Source organism: Lontra canadensis, unplaced genomic scaffold (assembly GCF_010015895.1).
Source record: "Lontra canadensis isolate GAN:19392208 unplaced genomic scaffold, GSC_riverotter_1.0 scaffold118, whole genome shotgun sequence".
Classification (NCBI taxonomy): domain Eukaryota; kingdom Metazoa; phylum Chordata; class Mammalia; order Carnivora; family Mustelidae; genus Lontra; species Lontra canadensis.
The window spans coordinates 794,599-820,845 of NW_022631112.1; the positions used below are offsets into that span (position 1 = coordinate 794,599).

General features: G+C 36.4%; 1 protein-coding gene across 3 annotated transcripts in view; it reads right to left on the reverse strand.

Moving 5' to 3' along the window:
* Positions 1–26,247, reverse strand: part of CCDC73 (coiled-coil domain containing 73) — a 152,938-nt gene that overhangs the window by 116,184 nt on the left and 10,507 nt on the right. For all 3 annotated transcript variants that reach the window (XM_032841056.1, XM_032841053.1, XM_032841054.1), the window contains exon 2: positions 10,491–10,643. In XM_032841056.1, coding sequence (XP_032696947.1) covers positions 10,491–10,628 — 138 coding nt within the window. In that variant the 5' untranslated portion in view covers positions 10,629–10,643. The remainder of the gene's footprint in view (positions 1–10,490; positions 10,644–26,247) is intronic.

Below are 26,247 nucleotides of genomic sequence, written 5' to 3' on the forward strand. Positions count from 1 at the left end.
GAAACTAGAAAACATTAATGAAAAAAATTGAAGACAACAAAAGCAAATGGAAAGATACTCAGTGCTCATGGATTGAAAGAATTAAAATTATTAAAATGTCCATACTACTCAAAGGAATAACTAGAAAACATTCATAAAATAACTTAAGACAACAAAAACACATGGAAAGATACTCAGTGCTCATGGATTGAAAGAATTAAAATTGTTAAACTGTCCATACTACTCAAAGGAATCTACAGATCCAGTGCAATCCCTATCAAAATACCAACAGCATTTTTCACAGAACTAGAACAAACAACACTAAAATTTTTATGGAACCACAAAAGACCCTGAATAGCCAAAGCAATCTTGAGAAAAAACAAAGCTGGAGGTATCACAATCCCAGATTTCAAGATATACTACAATGCTATAGGAATCAAAATAGTATGGTACTGGCACAAAAACAGTTGCATAGTCCAACAGAACCAAACAGAAAGCCTAGGGCACTTGGATGGCTCAGTCAGTTAAGTATCTGCCTTCAGCTCAGGTCATGATCCCAAGGTCCTGAGATTGAGTCGATACTGGGCTCCCTGTTCAGCAGGGAGTCTGCTTCTCCCTCTACCCTTCCCCCAACCCTGCACGTGATCTCTCTCTCTCTCAGAAAAAAAAAAAAAAAAAAAAGAGAGTACCTAGAAATAAACCCATCAATATATGGTCAATTAATCTACAGCAGGGTGGGGCAAGAATATACAATGAGGAAAAGATAGTCTCCTCAATAGTGTTGGGAAAACTGGACAGCTACATGCAAAAGAATGAAACTGGACCACTTTCTAATACCATATATGAAAATAAACTCAAACTGGATTAAAGACCTAACCCTGAGACTTGAAACCATAAAAGTCCTAGAAGAAAACATATGTAATTGGCCTTGGATTTTGGGCTTAGCAACATTTTTCTAGACACGTCTCCTCAGGCAAAGGGAAAAAAGTAAACTATTGGGACTACAATAAAATAAAAAGCTTCTGTATAGGGAAGAAAAGCATCAACAATACTAAAAGGCAACCTACTGAATAAGAGAAGGTATCTGCAAATGATATATCTGAAAAAGGGTTAATATCCAAAATATAAAGAACTTACACAGTATTATATGATGACAGATGGCAGCTACACTTGTGGTGAGCACAACTTGTCAAATCACTATGTTGTACACCTGAAACTAATGAAACACTGTGTGTCAACTATGCTTCAATTAAAAAAAAGAATACATACAACTCAATGCCAAAAAAATAATTAAACTGAAGATGGGCAGAAGACCTGAACATTTTTCCAAAAAAGACATGGAAATGACCAACAGACACATGAAAAGATGTTCAACATTATTAATCAACAGAGAAATGCAAACCAAAACCACAATGAGATATCACCTTACACTTGTCAGAACACCTAGAATCAAAAAGATAAGAAATGACAAGTGTTGGTGAGGATGTAGAGGAAAAGGAACTCTTGCGCACTATTGATGGGAAGGTAAACTGGTGCGGCTGCTACAGGAAACAGTAAGGAGATACCTCAAAAAATTAAAAATTGTAGGGGCGCCTGGGTGGCTCAGTGGGTTAAAGCCTCTGCCTTCAGCTCAGGTTGTGATCCCAGGGTCCTGGGATCAAGCCTCACAACAGGCTCTCTGCTCAGCAGGGAGGCTGCTTCTTCCTCTCTCTCTGCCTGCCTCTCTGCCTACTTGTGATCTTTGTCTGTCAAATAAATAAATAAAATCTTTTAAAAAATTAAAAATTGTAATACTGTAAGATCCTGTAATTCCATTACTGGGTATTTGCCTAAAGAAAACAAAAACACTAATTCAAAAAGACAGATACACCATGATGTTTACTACAGCATTATTCACAATAGCCAAATCATAGAAGCAACCCAAGTTCCCACTAATAGGTGGATAATGAAAATGTGGTATGTATTTACAATGGAATATTATTCAGCCAAAAACAAGAATGAGATCTTGCTATTTGGGACAACATGGATGGGCTTAAGGGTACTATGCTAAGTGAAATAATTCAGATAAAGAAAGACAAGTGCCATAGAATTCCATGTACATGTGGGGTCTAAAAACAAAACAAATGAACAAAGAAACAAACAGACTCTTAAATACAAGAACAAACTGGTGTTTGCTAGAGAAGTGGGTGGACAGATGGGTGAAATAGATAAAGGAAATTAAGAAGTATTAAACTTCCAGCTATAAAATAAGTCATGCACATGAAAATTACAGCATGAGGAAGATAGTCAATAATATTGTAGTAACATAGTATGGTGACAAATGGGAACTACCTTGATTTGTGAGCACTGAGTAATATATAAGATTGTTGAATCAATATGTTGTATACTTGAAACTAATATAACACTGTATGTTAATTATATTTCAATTTTTTTAAATTTATAGTAACTTACCAAATAATTTGGGGAAGATACTGCTATGCAACTATTCTGTTTCACCTATGAGTTTCACCCACTAATATTAGCATTCATTAGTGGATCTTGCCTGTAGCAATTATTACTATAATGTTTTAAGAGCAATTTTCTATTTCTCTCTTTCCTTCTACATTTATTAATTGGAATTTCCTGCAAAGAAGATTTGTTCTGTCTCCCCCATTTATTTATTCAATCATATATTTTTATCAGTAGGAAATAATGGATATTTACTCTATTCTTTGGGTTATTATCCAATACTATCATTACTTATTTTGTTGCTCAAATTGTTCCAGCTTTGTTCATGAGAAGCTCTTTCAAGTTGGCTTCTATATTCTTTTGAGGTGTTCCTTACTTTGCAGCACTACAAGATATCCAGCCCTGGAATAAGCCATTTCTCCAAGAGTCCTGGTTTCTTTTATTAGATAATGATATTTAGAACCAAGATCTGGGCCCTTTTTATGGTTGCTGATACTGGGGTATCACTATTTCTAGGCTTTTTCAGCAGAGTTAGAATATACTAATTCATGTACATACATCCGTCTATATTTCTGTATCTTTTTATCTGCATACAATGAAATCGTGAGTTTATGCTGGTATCTCCAACTCTAATCTAGCACCATAGAGCTTAGTCTAGCTTATCTGTAACTTCTTTCTTCAACAGAGAAAAACATTCTACCTACTTCTCATTATCTACAATTTTTGCTTATTTGTTCAACCCTGGCATACCTGTAGTTTCAGTCTTACTCCCATGAGAAACAAATTAACCAACTAGAGAGAGTGTTTATATAACTGTTTTCCAAAATTACTTAAGTCAGGGTCTCTTCCCACCAATTTCTTTCACTAAAGCGATGTCATTTGGTTAGTGAAACAGCTACAGGTATTTTCACAGTCTGCATTCCATCTTGGAATGCTCCTGAATCCTGACTGAATTTTCACATACTGTATAGTTCAGTTTGTGGTGTAATTTTATGGGTTTTGACATACAGAGTAATGCTTCCACTACTACTTTACCATACAGAATAGTCTACCACTCCCCAAAATTCTTTAATGCATTCCATTTACAGTCAATGCCTATCAACACTTGTCAATCACAGATTTGTTTTCCATCCCTATAGTTTTGTATCTTCCAGAAAGTCCTATAAATGCATTGGATATTGCACAGCCTCTTAGATCTGGCTTCTTTCTTAGAAAGATTCACTCAAAATTTAATTAGCTTGAGATTCACACTTTAATTTTTGAAGATATTTTAGGAGAAGAGATTTCTAGGTTGGTAGTTATTCTTTTAGTACTTTAAAGCGTCACTGCATTGTCTTTGGGGCTGAATAATTATTACTGAGAAGTCCACTGCCAATTGTATTACTGTGCCTTTGAAAATAATGACCCTTTTTTTACTTCTGGCTTCCTTTAAGATTTTCCATTTGATTATAGTCCTCCTATGATGCATCCAAGTGTGATTTTCTTTGTATTCATCACACTTGGGTCTTGCAGATTTGTAGGATTTTGATTTGTATGAATGTTTTATAAATAAGATATTTATCCTTTCTCCCATTTTACAGGAGGCAAATATTTTCTCTCAGCCACTGGTTTTTAGACTTTGTTTATGGCAGCTTTTATCCCATAGAAGCTAATAGTTTGTATGTCACCATAAATAGCAATCTTTTCTTTTAGGTAGGGTAATCTCTATTACTGAGACTATAAAAATTAAGTCTCATATTTTCTAATATATATACGTTTTTCCTTTGCATTTGATTTTTTCTAAAATTTATTTTTGTATATGAAGTATTGTGAATTTATTGACTAAAGTCATTTATTGACTATCTATCATTATTTTCCCCACTGGACTCATTTATTCTTTTACTGGTTTGCTTATTCCTACAACAGTGTCACATTTTTAATTATTATAAGATAAGGGCATGTTTTAATATCTGATAAAGCATGTAGCACTTCATTCTTATCTTTTGAAAAGCTTCTTGTCTATACTCACTTTTTTTCCAATTTTGCTGAGATAAAATTGACACATAATAATGTATTATTATTATAATGTATTATTATAATGTATTAGCTTAAGGTATACGACATAATAATTTGATATATGTATATATTCATACATTTTCTTATAGATAAAACTTCAGAATCATCCTGCCAAATTCTGAAAAAATCCCCCCAAGTTTTGATTGACATTAAATTTTTAGATGCTGTCTTAACCTGTTCAGTGTTCTATAACAAAATACCACTGACTAAGTGCTTAAAAGCAACAGAAATTAATTTCTCACAGTTGTGGAGGCTGGAAATCTAAGATTGGGATGCCACATGGCCAGATTCTTTTTCTGGTGACAGATGATCTCCAGTTCATAACCTCAAATTGTATATGGGGCTAGGGAGCTCTGTTAGAGTACTAATCCCATCTATCAGGGTTCTATCCCTCATACCTTAATCACCTCCCAAAGATCCTACTGACTAATACTATCACACTGGACATTACGTTACAACATTTGAATTTTGGAGGGACACAAATATCCAGACCATAGCAGATTCTTTGAAGGAACACAGAAATGAAAAACATAATCACTGAAATATAAAACTCTAAGCAAGTAAAAACATCCGAAGAGACAATTAGGAAACAACAAAACAAAACACGCAGAATGCAGTAGAGAGGTAAATACATGAAAAATATGAAAGAGTTAAGAATCATAAAAGATAAAATGACATGGTCCAACATATGATCTAACGGGAGTTCCAGAAGAAAGTAACAGAAGAAATAAGGAAGAGGCAATTCTCAAAAAGATCATGGCTGAAAATTTTCCTAAGGTTCAGGAACCAAAATGAGTCCCAAGAAATGTAAATAAATTCCCACACAGAGTCATAAAAACTGCAGATCATTAAAGATTTAAAAAAAAAAAAAAAAAAAAAGCTCCACAGAGCAAAAAAAAAGTGATGGATTACCTACAGAGAGATAATTAAATGAACATCAAGTTCTCAAATGCAACAAAAGAATTCAACAAAATCTCTTCAAAATACTAACAGAACATAAATGGCAATTTACAAATCTATGGCAAAAAAAGACATTTTCTGGCAAGGACAGGGGAGGGGAGAAAGAAAAGAGAAAAGAAAGCCTTTAGTTTTCCATTAACAGACCTTACAGTATTAAAACTAATCAGAAAAAAAAATGTAGATTAGCTGGGCCAGTTTCTGGAATATATAGAAGACAGCATCAATATTTTTAACCAGAATAAAGCTTCAGAGACCGCTAAAACCTAAAATTACTCTTTCTTTACAGCTATTTCCAACATCAAATCAAAGATAACTTACCATGATTGCATGTTTTCTCTCTACTATTTAGGAAGATACAAACCCTATTCATTTGCTGATTAATCTGAAATTTTTAATATGTCTTCATAACTAAACGAAGTCTATAGTTGGTCAATATCTTACCTCCTGAACAATATAAGGACCTAAGAATCAATTCCACTGGGATGCCCGGGTGGCTCCATGGGTTAAGCCTCTGCCTTCAGCTCAGATCATGATCTCAGGGTCCTGGGATCAAGCCCCACATCGGGCTCACCCCGCCCCCTGCCTGCCTCTCTGCCTACTTATCATCTCTGTCTGTCAAATAAATAAATAAAATCTTTTTTTAAAAAAAGAAAAAGAATCAATTCCACCCAAATATATCAATAACTGTAGTTCAGTATTTTAGTTCTACATTTTTTAGCTTTACAAATTAAACATAGTTATTACTTTTGATTGGATCTCATTCTTTTTTTGTTTTCTTTTTAAAATGCTAAATAAAAATAGCTCTTCACAGACTACCAAGGGGAAATATTAAAATTGTTCAGTGAAGACTCAGGAGAGCAGGGAGGGCGTATGAGGTAAACGACACCTCATAAATAGGACCCAAATAAGGTATTTTCTTGCTTAGCAGTGTCATACATGCCTGCCCAACATTTTGTACAAAAATATTCAGGTAGCTTTATTCATAAGAGCCACCAACTAAACACCACCCAGGCGTCTACCAACAGATAGACAAATTGTGTTATATTTATATAATAGAATAGTAGTTGGGGCACCTGGGTGGCTCAGTGGGTTAAGCCTCTGCCTTCGGCTCAGGTCATGATCTCAGGGTTCTGGGATCGAACCCCACATCAGGCTTTCTGCTCAGCGGGGAGCCTGCTTCGCCCTCCCCCTCTGTCTACCTCTCTACCTACTTGTGACTTCTCTCTCTGTCAAATAAATAAATAAAATATTTTTTTAAAAAAAACAACAGAATAGTAGTCAACTATAAAAAGGAAAAAAACTACTGATGTTCTATTTTTAATTTCTTAATGAATCTCCACACTGTTTTCCAAAGTGGCTGCACCAACTTGCATTCCCACCAACAATGTAAGAGGGTTCCCCTTTTTCCACATCCTCTCTAACACTTGTTTACTGTCTTGTTGATTTTGGCCATTCTAACTGGTGTAAGGTGGTATCTCACTGTGGTTTTGACTTGAATCTCCCTGATGGCTAATGATGGTGAACATCTTTTCATGTGTCTGTCTACTGGGTATTTACACCAAAGATAGAGATATAGTGAAAAGAAGGACCATCTGTACTCCAATGTCCATAGCAGTAGTGGCCGCAGTCGCCAAACTGTGGAAAGAGCCAAGATGCCCTTCAATGGATGAATAGATAAAGATGTGGTCCACATATACAATGGAGTACTACTCAGCCATAAGAAAGGATGAATACCCAACTTTTGTATCAACATGGACAGGACTGAAGGAGATTATGCTGAGGGAAATAAGTCAAGCAGAGAGAGTCAACTGTCATATGGTCTCACTTACTTGTGGAACATAAGGCATAACATGGAGGACATTGGGAGATGGAGAGGAGAAGAGAGTTGGGGGAAATCAGAGGGGGAGATAAATCATGAGAGACTGTGGACACTGAGAAACAAATTGAGGATTTTGGAGGGGGGGAGGGGGCTGGGTGAGCCTAGTGGTGGGTATTAAGGAGGACATGTATTGCATGGAGCACTGGATGTGGTACATAAACAATGAATCTTGGAATACTGAAAAATAAAAATTAAAAAAAAAAACTACTGATGTTTAAAATAGCAAATTAATGTGCCATGGTGAGTGCTGTGACGTGTGTAAACCTGGTGATTCACAGAACTGTCCCCCTGGGGCTAATAATACATTATATGTTAATTTAAAAAATTAAATTAAAAATAAATAAATAATAAAAATTAAAATAAAATAAAATAGCAAATTAATCTCAAAAATATCATGGCGAGTAAAATAAACTAATCCCTGATGGGAAAAAATGGAACAATGGTTTCTGGATAGGTATGGATGAGAAATAAGTTAAAAATGACATGGAGGAACTCTCTGGGAAAATTAGTAATGATTTGTATCTTGACAAGGATTTGGATGACACAGTTATGAGCATTTGTTAAAACTCAAGAACTGGTGCACTTAAGAACTATATATTTAATTGTACAGTTGACCTTTGAACAACTACTGTATTTTTGAAATTTTCCCTAATAAAATATGGGAGGAAAAATTAAATTCCACAATAGGAATAAAGTGCTAACATCATGGTAAATGTGAAAAACAATACATCTCTTTTTCCAATAAAGGGGAAAATTTTTTCCCCTTCGTAAGAATAAAGTTCTTCTTTCAGTGAAGAATATTAAAAGTAGCATATACTGGGGCGCCAAGGTATCTCAGTGGTTTAAAGCCTCTGCCATCAGCTCGGGTCATGATCCCAGGGTCCTAGGATCGAGCCCCACATCGGGGTCTCTGCTCAACAGGGAGACTGCTTCCCTTCCTCTCTCTCTGCCTGACTCTCTGCCTGCTTGTGATCTCTGTCTGTCAAATAAATAAATAAAATCTTTAAAAAATATATTAAAAAATTAAAGTAGCATATACTTCTGCACCTAGTTATTAAAAACTCAATTCCTGTTGCTACACTGAAACTCTCAAAAGACTTTTAGAACAAGCTTATTTTTAAGTTAGAAATATAAACAGACTAAATATAATGCTTGAATCACAGTAAAATTGAATATGAAGTTCTTAATAGTTAACTAAAGTTGCTTTAACTTAGAAAAGATACCACTTTAAGTTATTCTTACAAAAATCATTTTTTACTGTGTAACCAACATATCCATTTTTAGCAGGATTTGTTTATTGAATAGGTTTTAATTATACAGATAATAAGTATCTTTATATAGGACAAACATTATGGTAATTAAATTTTCTTATTATGATAACAAGTTTCAATATTTTTAAATCCTAGAACAAGAATCACATAATAAAAATGTTATTTCAGACCTTTTTTTTCCAGAGCTCATTTTCAGGAAAACCCCAATTCTACTGATTCTCCTTCCTGTCTCTCTCTCTTTTTTTTTTTTTAAAGATTTTATTCATTTATTTGAGAGAGAGAGCACAAGCAGGCAGAGCAGCAGGCCGAGGGAGAGGGAGAAGCATGTTCCCCACTGAGCAGAGAGCCTGATAGGCCTTTAAATCCCAGGACCGTGGAATCTTGACCTGAACCCAAGGCAGACACTTAACCAACTGAGCCACCCAGGCACGCTCCTGTCTCTTCTGTCCTATTTTCAGAGTTATATATAAATCCTAATGACTCCATCCCTCGTTCATTATTACAGTAGTTTTATAGTCTATTTTTTTTTCACTCCATAATCTTAACAACTCCTATCCCATCTTATAGAAAACTGAAAACACACGCTTCAAATTTAGATCCACGGAGTCTCAGAAATGAAGGGCTTTTAAGGGGTTTTGAACAATACAGATCTGCTGAATCAAACAACTTTTACAATTTTATATAGGGGCACCTGGGTGGCTCAATTGGTTAAGCATCTGACTCTTGATTTCAGCACAGGTCATGATCTCAGGGTTGTGGGATGAAGCCCCATGTCTGGCTCCCAGCTTGGCCCTCTCTCTCCCTCTGTTCCTCCCTGCTCACTTACTCTCTCTCTCTCTCCTTCTTCTCTTTCTCTCTCTGGTAAATAAATTTTAAATAAATTTAAAATAGTAAATAAATTTTAAATTTATTTTAAATTTAAATTTTAATTTTAAATAAATTTAAATAGTAAATAAATTTTAAAAAATCTTTAAAAACCCAATTTTATGGGTTTTTATTTCCCTTCTAAACAAATACCTCATGAGCTACACTTTAAAAAATAAGGACATTTTGGGGGCACCTGAGTGGCTTAGTGGGTTAAGCCTCTGCCTTCAGCTCAGGTCATGATCCCAGGGTTCGGGGATCAAGTTCCGCATCCGGCTCTCTGCTCGGCAGGGAGCCTGCTTCCCAGCGCCCCCCCACCTCTGTCTGTCTCTCTGCCTACTCGTGATCTGTCAGATAAAGAAATAAAATCTTCAAAAAAAAAAAAGGACATTTTATTCTTTGAATCAGAATACTTACTACATACATTTATTTTATCACTTAAAAACATATTGCCCTTGGGGCGCCTGGGTGGCTCAGTGGATTAAGCCGCTGTCTTCGGCTCAGGTCATGATCTCAGTGTCCTGGGATCAAGCCCCGCATCAGGCTCTTTGCTCAGCAGGGAGCCTGCTTCTCTCTCTCTCTCTGCCTACTTGTGATCTCTCTCTCTGTCAAATAAATAAATAAAATCTTTTTTAAAAAAAATGTATTGCCCTGTTTCATTACCTAATCACTCATAGGCACCTATCTCATAGCCTTTAACAAAAATGTAATCTCCGGAAAAGCAACTCTTTTTTTTATCAGCCATAGTGTCTAACTATGTGCTACCTATGCACTCCAAGGCACTCGGTAAATACTAGCTGGATAATTAAGTGTTTAACAACCTGAAAATCCTTTTTACTTTTTGCTTTGTAAATTATTTTTCCTTCTGTGATATCAACTAGGTCTGTCTTTTTCTCTTTTACTTCATTATCCGGACTGTATTTCTTCTTTTAAAATAAGAAGTTATTTTGTTAGGCCTTTTTTTCTCCTTAAGCCAAATGGCTGGACAAAATTAAGTTTCCGGATTACAAAAAGCATTTTAAAAATGAACTTACCCTTCTCATCCGTAACTCTTCTAATGCTTCCAGTAAGCTTGTTTTGAAATCTAATAGTTGAATTGAAAACATTGTCTCTGAAGAACTTGGAAAAGCAAAGGTAGATGATGACGAATCAGTCTTAAAATCATTCTCCATGTTAACATTTATTTCCTGTAATATAAAAAGGTTTTAACTGAAAAAAAATCATTTATTTAAGTTTTTAAAGTACAAGCAGAGTTACCATAAAAATATAACAACCAGTATCCTATAATCCTCTAGGTTTAACACTAAGTAACAGTTTTGTCATCACTGTTCTGATCTTGATACATAAAACACTGAGCAAGGATGATCCCCCCACAGTTCCTCTGTGGCTGAGGCTTTTTCTGTTACTTTAGTATCTGTAGGGACTAAATTTTCTGCATGTCCCTACACACCACATCCTAAAAGCTAGATTCCTAAAGTTCAGTAATTGCTTCGTATCGAGGCTGCCAGACACTATGCTTCCTAACTTTGCCTTGATATACAGCATTCTATAAGGATGGTATGAATACTAATAGTAAGGCAGTCTTTAAACCCTACAAAGTTGAAAGAGGAAGAACGGAATAACTATCTTTTATTAAAAACCAAGACACTTATGTATCTTTCTTGACCCAGATAATGTATGGATTGGACTGCAAGAAACTTCTCAACTTTTCATAGTAACAATTATCAATTCATGGATAGTTGGAAAGAAACGTACAGGGAATTCTATACACCATTCACCCAGCCTCTCTCAATGTTAATAGCATGCAGAATAATAGTCCACTATAAAAACTGCATATCTGACATTGGTACTATCCACATAATTTATAATAATTCTACCAGTTATACATCCACTCATGTGTGTGTTTAATTTTTTGCAAGTTTATTATATCTATAGCTTCATGTAACTACTGCTGCAGTCAAAAGATAGAACTGTACCATCAACCATGGTTCCCTCATGCAGCTTCTTAGTTTCTATACCCACTACTACACTAATCTGTTCTCTATTTCTATAATCATTATTGCAACAGTTTTAAATAAATGGAAATATACATCATGTGACCTATTAACTGGATTTTTTCATGGGCACCTGGCTGGCTCAGTCAGTAGGACATGTAAGTCTTGATCTCAGGGTTGTGAATTTGAGCCCCACGCTAGGTACAGAGATCACTTAATTAATTAGCTAATCTCCCTAATAAAAAAGGATTGGATTTTTTTTCACTCATAATAATCACCTTGAAGTTCATCTAAGCTGTTGTATCAACAGTTCATTCCTTTCTATCACTGAGTAATAGTCCATGATATGGACATACTATGGTTTGTTTACCATGCACTTACTCACTGAGGGATATCTGAGCTGTTTTCAGTTCTGAGTCTTATGAAAAAGGCTTCCATGAATGAATATTCATATACAAGTTTCTATATGACATTAAGTTTTCATTTCTTAGAGATAAATGTCCAAAAGTACAATTGCTGGGCTGAATGAAGAGAGTCCACTTTTGGTTGTTAAAGAAACTGCCAAACTGTTTTCCAGAATGGTAATACCATTTCCCATTCTCACTGGCAATGTATGAGTGATTAAACTTCTCCAAATCCCTACGAGCATTCGATGTTAACACTAATTTTTATTCTAGCCATTCTGATAGGTATTGTTTCAGAAAGCATTACCAGCATTACTGAGAGAAACAGAGCCAATAGGATGTGTATGTATAGAGAGAGATACATTTATTTTAAGGAAATGACTCATGTGATTGGGAGTCTGGCAAACCTGAAATGTTCAGGGCAGGCCAGCAGGCTAAACACTCAGTGAAGAGCTCATACTGCAACTTGGCCAAAGGCAATCCAGAAGCAGAATTCCTTATTTCTTGGGGAACTTGAGTCTTTTCCTCTTAAGGCATTCAACTGTTTGGATGAAGACCACCCACATTATGGAGCATAATCTGCTTTATTTAAAGTCTACTGGTTTAAATGTTACTCTCACCTAAAAATCACCTTCACAGCAGTATCTAGATGGGTATTTGGCCAAATACATTTGGTCAATATATTTTTTTAATATTTTTTAAAATGAGTTTACCTTTCATAGCCTAGCCAACTTGACCATAAAATTAACCATTACAGGTGTGTACATAAGAAACTTTCTTAAAGGAAAACTTCCACTCCTGAAAATAATGGGTTAGGTTATCTGGATGAACCCTCCAACTAAAAACAAATAATAATTTTGAATAAAATGTTTTTAAACTTTTTTAAAAGTATCAAAGACCTAGCAAGATAATTTAAAAAATCATGAAGCCAAATTCTAAATTCCAAAAAGACCATGAACCAAGAAATAAAATAAACACAAAAAGCCATCTTTACCCTGCATGCATTTGCCAAATCAAATAAAATTAAATAACAGCATTGATGACCTCTGGTTTGAGAGACAGGGAATCCAAACCTAGGGCCTGCCAAAGTAGGAAGTCAAATAAGAAACCTATTATATTAAGTAGAATTCAGAAGCATTAAACTCAGGAAACGTTGAAGAAAAATAAACTACCTTCTATATGATAATTGCCTAGGTGTCAAGCAGATGAAACATAAAAAAGAAGAAAGGGAACAAGAGACAAGGAGGGAGAAAATAAAAAATGTCACATCCCAGAAAGTTGTAAACAACTTAATTTCAGAAGAGTTTGTTAGCAAAGATTCTTTCATAGGATGGTGAAAGAAACTTCAACTTATGAATAGGATTTCAAATGTTTCTAGACTGGTAGTGCCCATAAGAACCAGGCAGAACCAAATAAAAATTCTTTCCAGAGAAACATAACTGTATTGTAGGTACTCAAAAAATCTTCAAAAATATTTTTCAAAGACAATAAGTAAAACATAAAGATAATCGGGCATACAACACAACAGTGCATTATGAGATCAAGCAGAAAAAAAAATAGATAATAGAAACAAGCATGCATCTACGGATTTTGCCATTATCACAAAAAAAATTAAAGATTTATCCTTACTATGTTTAAAAAAAATAAAATCAAGGTTGAAACTATCCACAAAGGGGATTTTTAAAAGACCCCAGTATAATTTCTAGATAGGAAGAGTATATAATCAACTGATAACTTAATATTTCTGACAAAGACTAGGCATAGCTGAAGGGAGATTTAGTGTAACAAGAAACAGATTAGGTACAATATCAAGGATGCAGCAAGGAAATATAAAAATGGAAAGTACAAGAGATTAGATTCAGTTCTTAACCAAAGTGAGAGGCTATACCAATTCCATAAAGAAGAAAGAAATAAAGAGACATAAACTATTTTCTGAAGAAATAACAGCTGAGAATTTTCTAGAACTGAAGAAAACACTAAGATTCAGATTAAGAAGTCCAGTGAATCCAAAAATACTGCATTTGATTTAATTCTGACTGAAAAGAAAGAAGCATGTGGGTTGCATTAAGAAACTGAAGAGAAAGGAGTCGATTTTTTGTTTTGATTTCATGTTGAATTAATTGTATTTAGTTCATGGCTTACAAACATCTTTGGTCCATGTAGTCTATACATTTTAATACTGTTTTATCCTTTTTAGTACTTGTTTTCTAGTTCCATTCCCAATCTTTACAGACTACCCCTAATACTGTTCATATACCTTCTTGAATCTGTAGTATTCCTCTTCCATACATAGTATTATGGGTATGGACATTTAATGCACAGAAATTCTATTATGCTATACAGAAAAAAAAAAAAAAAAAAGAATTGCAGGGTGACTGGTTGTTTCAGGTGGTTAAGTGTCCAACTCTTGGGTTCAGTTCAGTCATGATCTCAGGACTGTGAGCTAGAGCCCTGACTCAGGCTATGCATTCAGTGGGGCATCTGCTTGAGTTTCCCTCTCCCTCTGCCCCTTTCATATGCATGCACATGCTCTCTACCTCCCTCTAAAATAAATAAATAATAAAATAAAAAGAATCACAGTGAATCCAAAATGGATTTTAAAAATCCATATCTATATATTTCTTTTTAATTTCTTTTTTCCCCCTTTTTTCTCCCCCCCAGTTTTGGCTCTCTTCTGATTTGGTTAGTGTACATTTCTCAGAGGTCTTTGCCACCCTTTTAGTATTTTATTCTCTCATTCATATATTCTTATCTTATATATATATAAGAATATATATTCATATATTCTTATCTGTGGAAAAACTCACCACAAAAAAAAAAAAAAGAATAAGAGGCAGTACTGATGGCTAGGGACCTAATCAATATAGATATTGGTAATATGTCAGAACTAGAGTTCAGAATGATAATTCTCAAGGTGCAGACTGGGCTCAAAAAAGGCATGGAAGATAGTAGAGAAACACTTTCTGGAGAAATAAAATCCCTTTCTGGAGAAATAAAAGAACTAAAATCTAACCAAGCTGAAATCAATGAAACTATTAATGAGGTGCAATCAAAAAATGGAAGCTTTTACTGCTAGGATAAATGAGGTAGAAGAGAGAATTAGTGATATAGAAGACCAAATGATGGAGAATAAAGAAGCTGAGCAAAAGAGACAAACAACTACTGGACCACAAGGGGAGAATTCGAGACATAAGTGATATCATAAGATGAAACAATATTAGAATAATTGGGATTCCAGAAGAAGAGGGAGGGGGCAAAAGGTATACTGGACTGAATTATAGTAGAGAATTTCCCTAATATGGCAAAGGGAACAAGCATCAAAATCAATAAAAATAGGTCCACACCCTGTCATCTAATAGTAACACTTACAAGTCTTAGTGACAAAGAGAAAATCCTGAAGCAGCTCAGGACAAGAAGGCATAGGTATGGCAGAAATCTAATGTTTTTACCACACAATGGTAGAAACATTAGATTGGCAGCAGACTTATTCACAGAGACCTGGCAGGCCAGAAAGAACTGGCATGATATATTCAGAGCACTAAATGAGAGAAAACAGGCAGCCAAAAATACTATATCCAGCTAGGATATCATTGAAAATAGAAGAAAAGATAAAAAGCTTCCAGAACAAACCAAAACTAAAAGAATTTGCAAACACCAAACCAGCCCTACATAAAATACTGAAAGGTGTCCTCTAAGCAAAGAGAGAGCCTAAAAGTAGTAGATCAAAAGAGAACAGAGACAATATACAATAACAGTACCTTACAGGCAATACAATGGCACTAAATTCATATCTCTCAATAGTTACCCTGAATGTAAATGGGCTAAATGCCCCACTCAAAAGACACAGGGTATCAGAATGGATAACAAAACAAAACCCATCAATATGCTGTCTACAAGAAACTCATTATAGACCCAAAGACACCTCCAGATTTAAAGTGAGGGGGCGGGAAAAAATTTACCATGCTAATGGACATCAAAAGAAAGCTGGGTTGGATATCCTTTTATCAGATAAATTAGATTTTAGGCAAAGACTATAATAAGAGATGAGGAAGGACACTGTATCATACTTAAAGAGTTTGTCCAACAAGAAGATCTAACAATTTTAAATATCTATGCCCCTAACATGGGAGCAGCCAATTATATAAACCATTTAATAACAAAATCAAAGAAACACATCAATAATAATATAATAATAGTAGGGGATTTTAACACCCCCCCTCACTGAAAGGGGCAGATTATCTAAGCAATCAACAAGGAAATAAAGCCCTTAAACAACACACTGGACCAGATGGGCATCACAGATATATTCAGAACATTCCATCCCGAAGCAAGAGAATACACATTCTTCTCCAGTGCACATGGAACATTCTCCAGAATAGATCACATCCTGGGTCACAAATCAGGTCTCAACCATACCAAAAGATTGGGATCATTCCCTATATATTTTTAGATCACAATGCTCTGAGGCTAGGACTCAACCACAAGAGGAAAGTTGGAAAGAACTCAAATACACGGAGGCTAAAGAGCATCCTACTAAAGAATGAATGGGTCAACCAGGAAATTAAAGAAGAATTTAAAAAATTCATGGAAACAAATGAAAATGAATATATAACTGTTCAAAATCTTTGGGACACAGCAAAGGCAGTCCTGAGAGGAAGGTATATAGCAATACAAGCCTTTCTCAAGAAAAAAGGTCTTAAGTGCACAACCTAACCCTACACCTAAAGGAGATGGCAAAAGAACACCAAAGAAACCCTAAACACAGCAGAAGAGAAATAATAAAGATCAGAGCAGAAATCAATGAAATAGAAACCAAAAGAACAACAGAACAAATCAATGAAACCAGGAGCTGGTTCTTTGAAAGAATTAAGATTGATAAACCCCTGGCCAGAGTTATCAAAAAGAAAAGAGAAAGGACCCAAATAAATAAAATGATGAATGAAAAAGGAGAGATCACAACATTGTGATCTCTCCTCCATAAACAAACAACTATAAGAACATACTATGAGCAAACTATATACCAGCAAATTTGACAATCTGGAAGAAATGGATGCATTCCTAAAGATGTATAGACTGCCCAAACTGAACCAGGAAGAAATAGAAAACCTGAACAGACCCATAACCATAACCAGTAAAGAGATTAAAGCAATCATCAAAAATCTCCCAACACGGAGGTGCCCGGGTGGCTCAGTGGGTTAGGCATCTGCCTTCGGCTCAGGTCATGACCTCAGGGTCCTGGGATTGAGCCCCACCTTAGGCTCTCTGCTCAGCGGGGAGCCTGCTTCCCCTTCTCTCTGCCTGCCTCTCTGCCTACTTGTGATGTCTCTCTCTGTCAAATAAATAAATAAAATCTTTAAAAAAAAAAAAAATCTCCCAACAAACAAGAGCCCAGGGCCAGACGGCTTCCCAGGGGAATTCTACCAAACATTTAAAGAAGTAATACCTATTCTCCTGAAACTGTTCCAAAAATAGAAATGGAAGGAAAACTTCCAAACTCATTTTATGAGGCCAGTATTACCTTGATCCCAAAACCAGACAAAGACCCCATCAAAAAAGAGAATTACAAACCAATATCCCTGATGAACATGGATGCAAAATTTCTCACCAAAATACTAGCCAATAGGATACAACAGTACATTAAAAAGATTATTCACCATGACCAAGCGGGATTTATTCCTGGGCTGCGAGTTGGTTCAACACCACAAATCGATCAATGTGATACAATACATTAATAAGAAAGAACAGGGACGCCTGGGTGGCTCAGTTGGTTGGATGACTGCCTTCAGCTCAGGTCATGATCCCGGAGTCCCGGGATCGAGTCCCGCATCAGGCTCCCAGCTCCATGGGGAGTCTGCTTCTCCCTCTGACCTTCTCCTCGCTCATGCTCTCTCCCACTGTCTCTCTCTCAAATAAATAAATAAAAATCTTTAAAAAAAAAAAAAATAAGAAAGAACAAGAACCACATTATACTCTCAATAGATGCTGAAAAAGCATTTGACAAAGTAAAGCGTCCTTTCTGGATCAAAACTCTTCAAAGCATAGGGATAGAGAGTACATATCTCAATACCATCAAAACCATCTATGAAAAACCCAGAATGAATATCATTCTCAATGGGGAAGACCTGATAGTTTTTCCCCCAAAGGTCAGGAACATGGCAGGGCTACCCACTATCACCAGTGCTATTCAACATAGTACTAGAAGTCCTAGCCTCAGCAATCAGACAACAAAAAGAAATTAAAGGCATCCAAATCAGCAAAGAAGAAGCTAAACTCTCACTCTTTGCAGATGATATGATATTCTATATGGAAAACCCAAAAGACTCCACTCCAAAACTGCTAGAACTCATACAGGAATTCAGTGAAGTGTCAGGATATAAAATCAATGCACAGAAATCAGTTGTGTTTGATACACCAACAGCAACACAGAAGAAACAGAAATTAAGGAATCAATTCCATTTACAATTGCACCCAAAACCATAAGATACCTAGGAATAAACCTAACCAAAGAGGAAAAAAATCTGTACTCAGAACACTATAAAGTACTCATGAAAGAAACTGAGGAAGACACAAAGAAATGGAAAAACGTTCCATGCTCATGGATTGGAAGAACAAATATTATGAAAATGTCTATGCTACCCAAAGCAATCTATGCATTTAATGAAATCCCTATCAAAATACCATCATTTTTTTTCAAAGAAATGGAACAAATAATCCTAAAATTTATATGGAACCAATAAAGCCCCAGAATAGCCAGTGGAATGTTGAAAAAGAAATCTAAAGTTGGCAGCATCACAATGCCAAACTTCAAGCTCTATTATAAAGCTGTCATCATCAAGACAGTATGATACTGACTTAAAAACAGACACATAGATCAATAGAACAGAATAGAGAGCCCAGAAATGGACCCTCAACTCTATGGTCAACTAATCTTTGACAAAGCAGGAAAGAATGTCCAATGGAAAAAACACAGTCTCTTCAACAAATGGTGTTGGGAAAATTGGACAGCCACATGCAGAAGAATGAAATTGGACCATTCCCTTATACCACACACAAAAATAGACTCCAAATGGATGAAAGACTTCCATGTGAGAAAGGAATCCATCAAAATCCTTGAGGAGAACATAGGCAGCAACCTCTTCAACCTCAGCCACAGCAACTTCTTTCTAGAAACATCGCCGGCAAGGGAAGCAAGAGCAAAAATGAACTATTGGGACTTCATCAAGATCAAAAGCTTTTGCACAGCAAAGGAAACAGTTAACAAAACCAAAAGACAACTGACAGAATGGGAGAAGATATTTGCAATTGACATATCAGATAAAGGGCTAGTATCCAAAATCTATAAAGAACTTAGCAAACTCAACACCCAAAGAACAAATAATCCAATCAAGAAATGGGCAGAGGACCTAAACAGACATTTCTGCAAAGAAGACATCCAAATGGCCAAGAGACACATGAAAAAGTGCTCCACATCACTTGTCATCAGGGAAATACAAATCAAAACCACAATGAGATACCACCTCACACCAGTCAGAATGGCTAAAATTAACAAGTCAGGCAATGACAGATGTTGGCAAGGATGTGGAGAAAGGGGAGGCCTCTTGCACTGTTGTTGGGAATGCAAGCTGGTGCAGTCACTCTGGAAAACAGTATGGAGGTTCCTCAAAAAGTTGAAAATAGCTACCTATGACCTGGCAATCACACAACTGGGTATTTATCCTACAGATACAAATGTAGTGATCCAAAGGGGCACATGCATCTGAATGTTTATAGCAGTAATGTCCACAATAGCCAAACTATGGAAAGAACCTAGCTGTCCATCAACAGATGAATGGATAAAGCAGATGAGGTATATATATACAATGGAATACTATGCAGCCATCAAAAAACCTGAAATCTTGCCATTTGCAATGACATGGTTGGAACTAGAGGGTATTATGCTGAGTGAAATAAGTCAACAAGAGAAAGACAATTATCGTATGATCTCTCTGATGTGAGGAATCTGAGAGGCACAGCAGGGGGCCGCAGGGGTAGCGAGGGAAAAAATGAAACAAGATGGGACTAGAGAGAGAGAGACAAACCATAAGAGACTCTTAATCTCAGGAAACAAACTGAAGGTTGCTGCGGGGTTGGGGGGAGGGATAGGGTGGCTGGGTTATGGACATTGGAGAGGGTATGTGCTATGGTGAGTGCTGTGAATTGTGTAAGACTGATGATTCACAGACCTGTACCCCTGAAGCAAATAATACATTATATGTTAATTAAATAAAAGAAACAGGTAGGAAAGCAATTGATTCTATCAACAGGATTTACAAGGAATGTTACAGAAAAGATAGCATCAGTGCTAGACCTTAAATATTAGTCTGGCAAAGACAATGGAGGGAAATAACAAACAAGATAATAACTATATGTTTGCACTGTTTATCAATTACCAATAGAAATGTGTACCAGATACGGCAAATTAGATGATGTGCCACTCAATTGTTAGAGACAGTATTGTTATTTTATTCATTCTTGTCTCCCAGAGCCACACATTACATCTGGCACACAACAGTACTAAATAAAACTTCATTTAGTTCAAAACATAGCAAATTTATGCCAGCTTTAATGCCTATGTACTTGCTATTCCTTCTTCAAGAAATGCTCTACCTCCACATTTACACAGAATTTCCTTCATGTTTTTCAGGTCTCATGTCAAATGTTACTTCTTCAAGGATGCCAGAGTGGCTCAGACCTCTGAGTGGCTAACTCTGTTTCAGCTCAGGTCACAATCTCAGGGTTGTGAGATCAAGTCCCACATTGGGTTCCACACTCACTGTGGAGTCCACCTGAGATGCTCTCTCTCCTTCTGCCCCTCATCCTACTTGCACACTCCCTCTCTCTCTAAAAATAGATCTTTAAAAAATGTTAGCTCTTCAATATGCATCACACCCCATTACTCTTCAGTAATTATCTGTTAATTATCTAGTAACTTCATTATATCTCCTCCTTTAAAAAGTAAGCTTTGAAGGGCACCTGGGTGGTTCAGTTGGTTGGGCATATGACTTTTGGTTTTGGCTCAGGTCATGATCACAGAGTCATAGTGTTGAGCCCTGCAATGGGCTCCATGCTCCCTGCAGAGTCTGCTTGAGATTCTCTTCCTCTCCCTTTGCCCCTCCCCCTGCCATGCACATGCATATATACACACATACATGCACTGTCTCTCTCTCTCTCTCTCTCTCTTCCTTTCTCTCAAATAAATGAAATCTTTAAAAAATAAGCTTTCTGAGAGTACAGTCTCATTTATACTGGCCATGCTATGTCTTCAGCACCTAGGACAGAGCCCAATAATACAATAATATCCAAGATTACATAAGTATTTGTTGAATATTGAATGAATTTACTTCATTTCCCTAGTCCTGAAAGGTATTGAGTTAGTAACTCTTGCTATAGGCACATAATCATTCAAAGAGCAACAGACTGAGAATCAGTTGATATTAACAAATCTATTAAACGGTAGTCACGTTGATTGCAGACAAATTGCTTGACCTTTCTGGATCTACTTTCTTACTTTATCTCTAATTTTATTTCCAGCTAAAAGTTCTATCTAGTGACTACATGTGAACAATTCTCAATCCATCTTCAGTTGACTATCTCAGAAGTATTCTCATTTTTTTTAACCTCCAATTTAACAAATCAAAATTTGTACTTTTTCACCTTTAAATTTTTTAAACTACAATTCTGTCAGTAGTATCAAATATTTTATTTAAATCTCCAAGATGAACACTCACAAAATCTTTGATCTTTGTCTTTCTCTTTTTCTTCCTCTTTTACTCCCCTTCATCTCCTAAAATCTAATATCTAAATAGACCTGTTTGTTCTTCCTTCTAATAGCCCCTTAGACTCACTCTGCATCACTCCTACTGCTATCAGTCAAGTCAGACCCTCATTACTGCAGACATGAGTTATAATCACTTTTTCCTATTATCCCTTTAATCTTCTCTCCTTCAATCTAATCTGCATCTTTCTCCAAAATTATTTTTCAAAATACCACTTAAATCTCATCAATATCCAAATTCAAAAGGGCTCTCCTTATCTACAAACCAAGTCCAAATGCATCTGCCTGACTTTTAAGGGTTCCCCACTTTCTAGTTTCATCCCCCTTTCCAATTTTCATCTTCTGTACATAGTAAAGTTCCCAAAAAAGGACCAAGATGTCCTCTACTATAATTTCCTTATTGTCTCCTACCTAATCCATGCTTATTCCCACCTCTATACCTAGAATAAATTTTCAATCCCCCCTTATCTAAATTCTATCCATGTTTTATGCCCAATTCAAGACCTCTTTTCTCCAAGAATCCTTCCCTGAGCACTCTACCCCATTCTGATCCCTCCATTCTCTAAATTTGTTGTGTGCTTAAATTCAACACAAGATTTAATAATAATTCCCCAGTTTTTCTATTTGTGTTCAATCTGTTTCTTACATGGGATGTTTTTTAAGTGCAAGAACTATTCTACACTTATTTCATTTATGATCCTGCATCATTTAATGCAGCTCTAGGCACAAAGAACTCAGTGAATTAAAAGGCAACTAAAAGAGCTTTTGTGGGGCACCTGGGTGGCTCAGTGGGTTAAAGCCTCTGCCTTCAGCTCAGGTCACGATCCCAGGGTCCTGAGATGGAGTCCCACATCAGGTTTCCTGCTTAGGGGCAAGCCTGCTTCTCCCCTCTCCCTCTGCCTGCTGCTCCTCCTGCTTGTGTGCTCACGTGCGTGCGCGCTCTCTCTCTCTCTCTCTCTCTCTGTCAAATAAATAAATAAATAAAATCTTTTTCTAAATAAATAAATAAATAAATAAATGCACTCTAAGCACACCTACTTAGTGACTCAGTATTTGTTTCTTGCTTCATATAACATTAGATTTGGGTTTTTTTAAAGCAAGAGAAAGAGCAAGTATACATGCAGAAGTGGGGGCAGGTTGGGGGAAAGGCAGAGGGAAAGGGATAGAGAGTACCCCAAGCAGCCTCCATGATCAGGGGGAGCCCCATGTGGGCCTCAATCCCACAACCCTGAGATCATGACCTGAGCTGAGATCAAGAGTCAGAAGCTTAGCCAACTGAACCACCTCGGCACCCCATGATGTTACTTATCTTAGATACTCAAAGTTCACAGACTGCCTGGGTGGCTCATTTGTTAAGTGTCTGCCTTCAGCTCAGGTCATAGTCCCTCACTGGGCTCCCTGCCCAGCGGGAAACCTTTTTCTTCCTCTCCCACTCCCCCTCCTTGTATTCCCTCTCTCATGGTCTCTCTGTCAGATAAATAAAATCATTTTTTAAAATAAATAAACAAATACTCAAAGTTCAAAATCATTAACCAAATATTTACAAATTTGGGAATAATAATCTCTATGTCAAAGGCAGAAAATTATATTACTTTTTTAATAATCAACAGTGCTAAACAAACAACAAGAGCAATGAAAGAAATTCAGGTTTCTCAAAGTGTGGTTCCTGGATCAACAATATCAGTAAGACCTAAAGGACTTTTAGAAATACAAATCTTTGCCTATGTTATCTTAATACTGGCTACATTCCCAATAGGCTATCGTTTTTATGATGACAAAATAGCTGCAGGCAATTACTGAAGCTACAAAATTCCTTGCTCCTTCTTCCCACAAGGAAAAGATGGCATCCTGATAAAAGTCCCAAGGTTCTCTACTTGGGGCTGCATCGGTTACTTTTCCAACCCTGAACCAATTACTGGGCTCAAAGTATAGCTGGTGGAAACCCAGCTCAACAAGCTCAACTCGGGATCCAGGTTAATCTCACCAACATCACTATGCCTGAGAAAGTGCAGACTATTTAGGGAAATGTCAGGTATTGTTAGCAGGAAAAAGGAAGAATATATGGGGGTCAATAAAAACAACTCATATAAGAGCTTACCTCAGAGCTCTAAATGAGTTAGAAATACAAGAGTAAACTCACTGCTTTTTTCCTTTGGATTAAAGGCAAGTGCCACATTAGTAATCAAAAAAGACAAGTGTCACATTAGTAATCAAAAAAAAAATGTTATTATAAAATAACATTTTTACTAATCAAATTAGCAGTTTTTTTTAAATTACTATCTAAGGGCACACGAGTGACTCAGTTAATTAAGCATCTGACTCTTGGTTTCAGCACAAGTCATGATCTCAGGGTCCTAGGATCAAGCCCCACAGCAGGCTCTGTGCTCAACGGGGAATCTGCTTGAGATTCTCTCCCTCTGCCCCTGCCCTACCCTCTCATGTGCATGCTCTCCCTCTCTAAAAATAAATAAATCTTTATTTTATTCATTTTTTAAAAGATTTTTATTTATTTATTTGACAGAGAGACACAGCGAAAGGGAACACAAGCAGAGAGAGTGAAAGAGGGAGAAGCAGGCTTCCTGCCGAGCAGGCTGCCCAATGCGGGGCTCGAACCCAGGACCCTGGGATCATGACCTGAGCTGAAGGCAGATATTCAATGACTGAGCCACCCAGGCACCCCATAAATCTTTTAAAAATACTATCTAGTACTAGTAAAGGGATGGTGAAACTGGCATTCAATCAATTCTGGTAGAAATATAAGCAGAAACAATCCTATGAAAAACAATTTAGAATGTCTCAAGAGTCATAAACTATACAGATGTATATTCATTTTACTTCTGAGAATCCACACAAAAGAAAAAATCCTAAATGTACAAAAATTTCCACATTAACAGATATTTACTACTACTTATTCATAAAAACAAGAAAGAATAACTGGAAACAACCTAAATGTCCAGGAATAAGCAAATAATCAATTACATTATCACTACCTGGTGCAATATATGCAGCCACTTAAAATGAAAATAGCTAGTATTTGTTGAGCACTTAATACATGCAAGACACTCTTAACACTATATTCAGTTCTCAAAAAATCTTTGAGATATTTACTATTAGTATTTCCATTTCAGAAATGAAAAAACTGCAACATAAAGAGATTAAGAAATTTGCCCAAGGTTACATATAAGGGATGGAACCAAGATATAAACCCAATAATCTAGGCTTGTATTCTTAACCACCACATTATATTACTTCTCCATATTGTGTTTGTGTAGTTTATAACAACAAAATGTTTATGTATGTTTTCTAAAAAGCAAACAATCAACAACAAAAACAGAACTTAGAGTCTTCCAGTTAAAGTTAGTGGGTTGGAGGAACACCTGGGTGGCTCAGTCAGTTAAGCATCTGTCTTCAGCCCAGGTCATGATTCCAGGGTCCTTGGCTTAAACCCTATGTCAAGCTCCCCACTCAGCAGGGAGCCTGTATCTCCCTCTTCCTCCCCCCAACCACTCCCACATGCTCTCTCTCAAATAAATCAATTAAAAAAAATTTTTTTTAAGATAGTAGGTTGAACACAAGTACTTAGTTCAGCCCCACTAAAATAACAGCAGGCAATTTAAGGGATAAACCTTGGGCAACCCAAATGGGAAATGTGACAGTAACAAAAAATATTGTTTTTTGCCAGCAGATAGTGGAGGAGTAGTATTTACAAGACCTGAGAAAGCAAAGCCAGTAATACAGAAAAGTGGGAAGCAATCTGACTTACATCACTCACCTCCTTTCCCTACATATCTCCCCTGATCCCTCCTCCTCACCCCTGCAAAGGTTTAGTGATACCAGAACCCTTAAAGGTGAAGGCAAAACGTGTCTAAAGACAGGACAATTGCTTGGATGTCTTTTTAAAAAGACGTTAGACCCCAGATTCCCTTTCTCTTTCTGGTTAGCCAGATGACTCCCTTCCCTCATCTGGACAGATTAGAAGTTGTTCTAAAGGTGATAAAAGTAGAGAGTCTCTACAATAAAGGATAACAGCTCAGGGTTGGGGGACCTACTATCCTGATAAGTGTACATACCAAATGCTGAAACAGCCCTACCTGACCAGACTTCTTCCTCTACAGGGCTCCCACAGTGGCTAACAGCCAGACAGCTCTTGAAGCAGGAAACTGGAAGTAAGTTTTCAAGGAAATTTGGGCCAAGAGAAAAAACATAAATAATATCATACTGGGAGCTTCCACACAAAACGTTTTAGTTGGATTACCTTAAAGAGCACAGTCCATAGACGTACCCACACGTTTAGAGCTTCTAATCCACTTTTCTGGTGCCTCATTCTTAAACAACAGCAGAGACTGAAAGACTTTCAAGGGTAAGTGTCTAATTTCAAACACAGAGACCAAAACAAATGAAAATTTTTTAAATGAAATTTAGAGGAAGCAAAGATTAAGCAGAAGGAACACTTTCAAAAGAAACATCTTTAATATTCTCATTAAAAGGTAAGACCACACATTTCATTTATGAAAAAAGGAAGATGCTATGCTTAAAGGAAGATTCTCAGAAATATTTTTATTTAGTAGAAATAAAGACA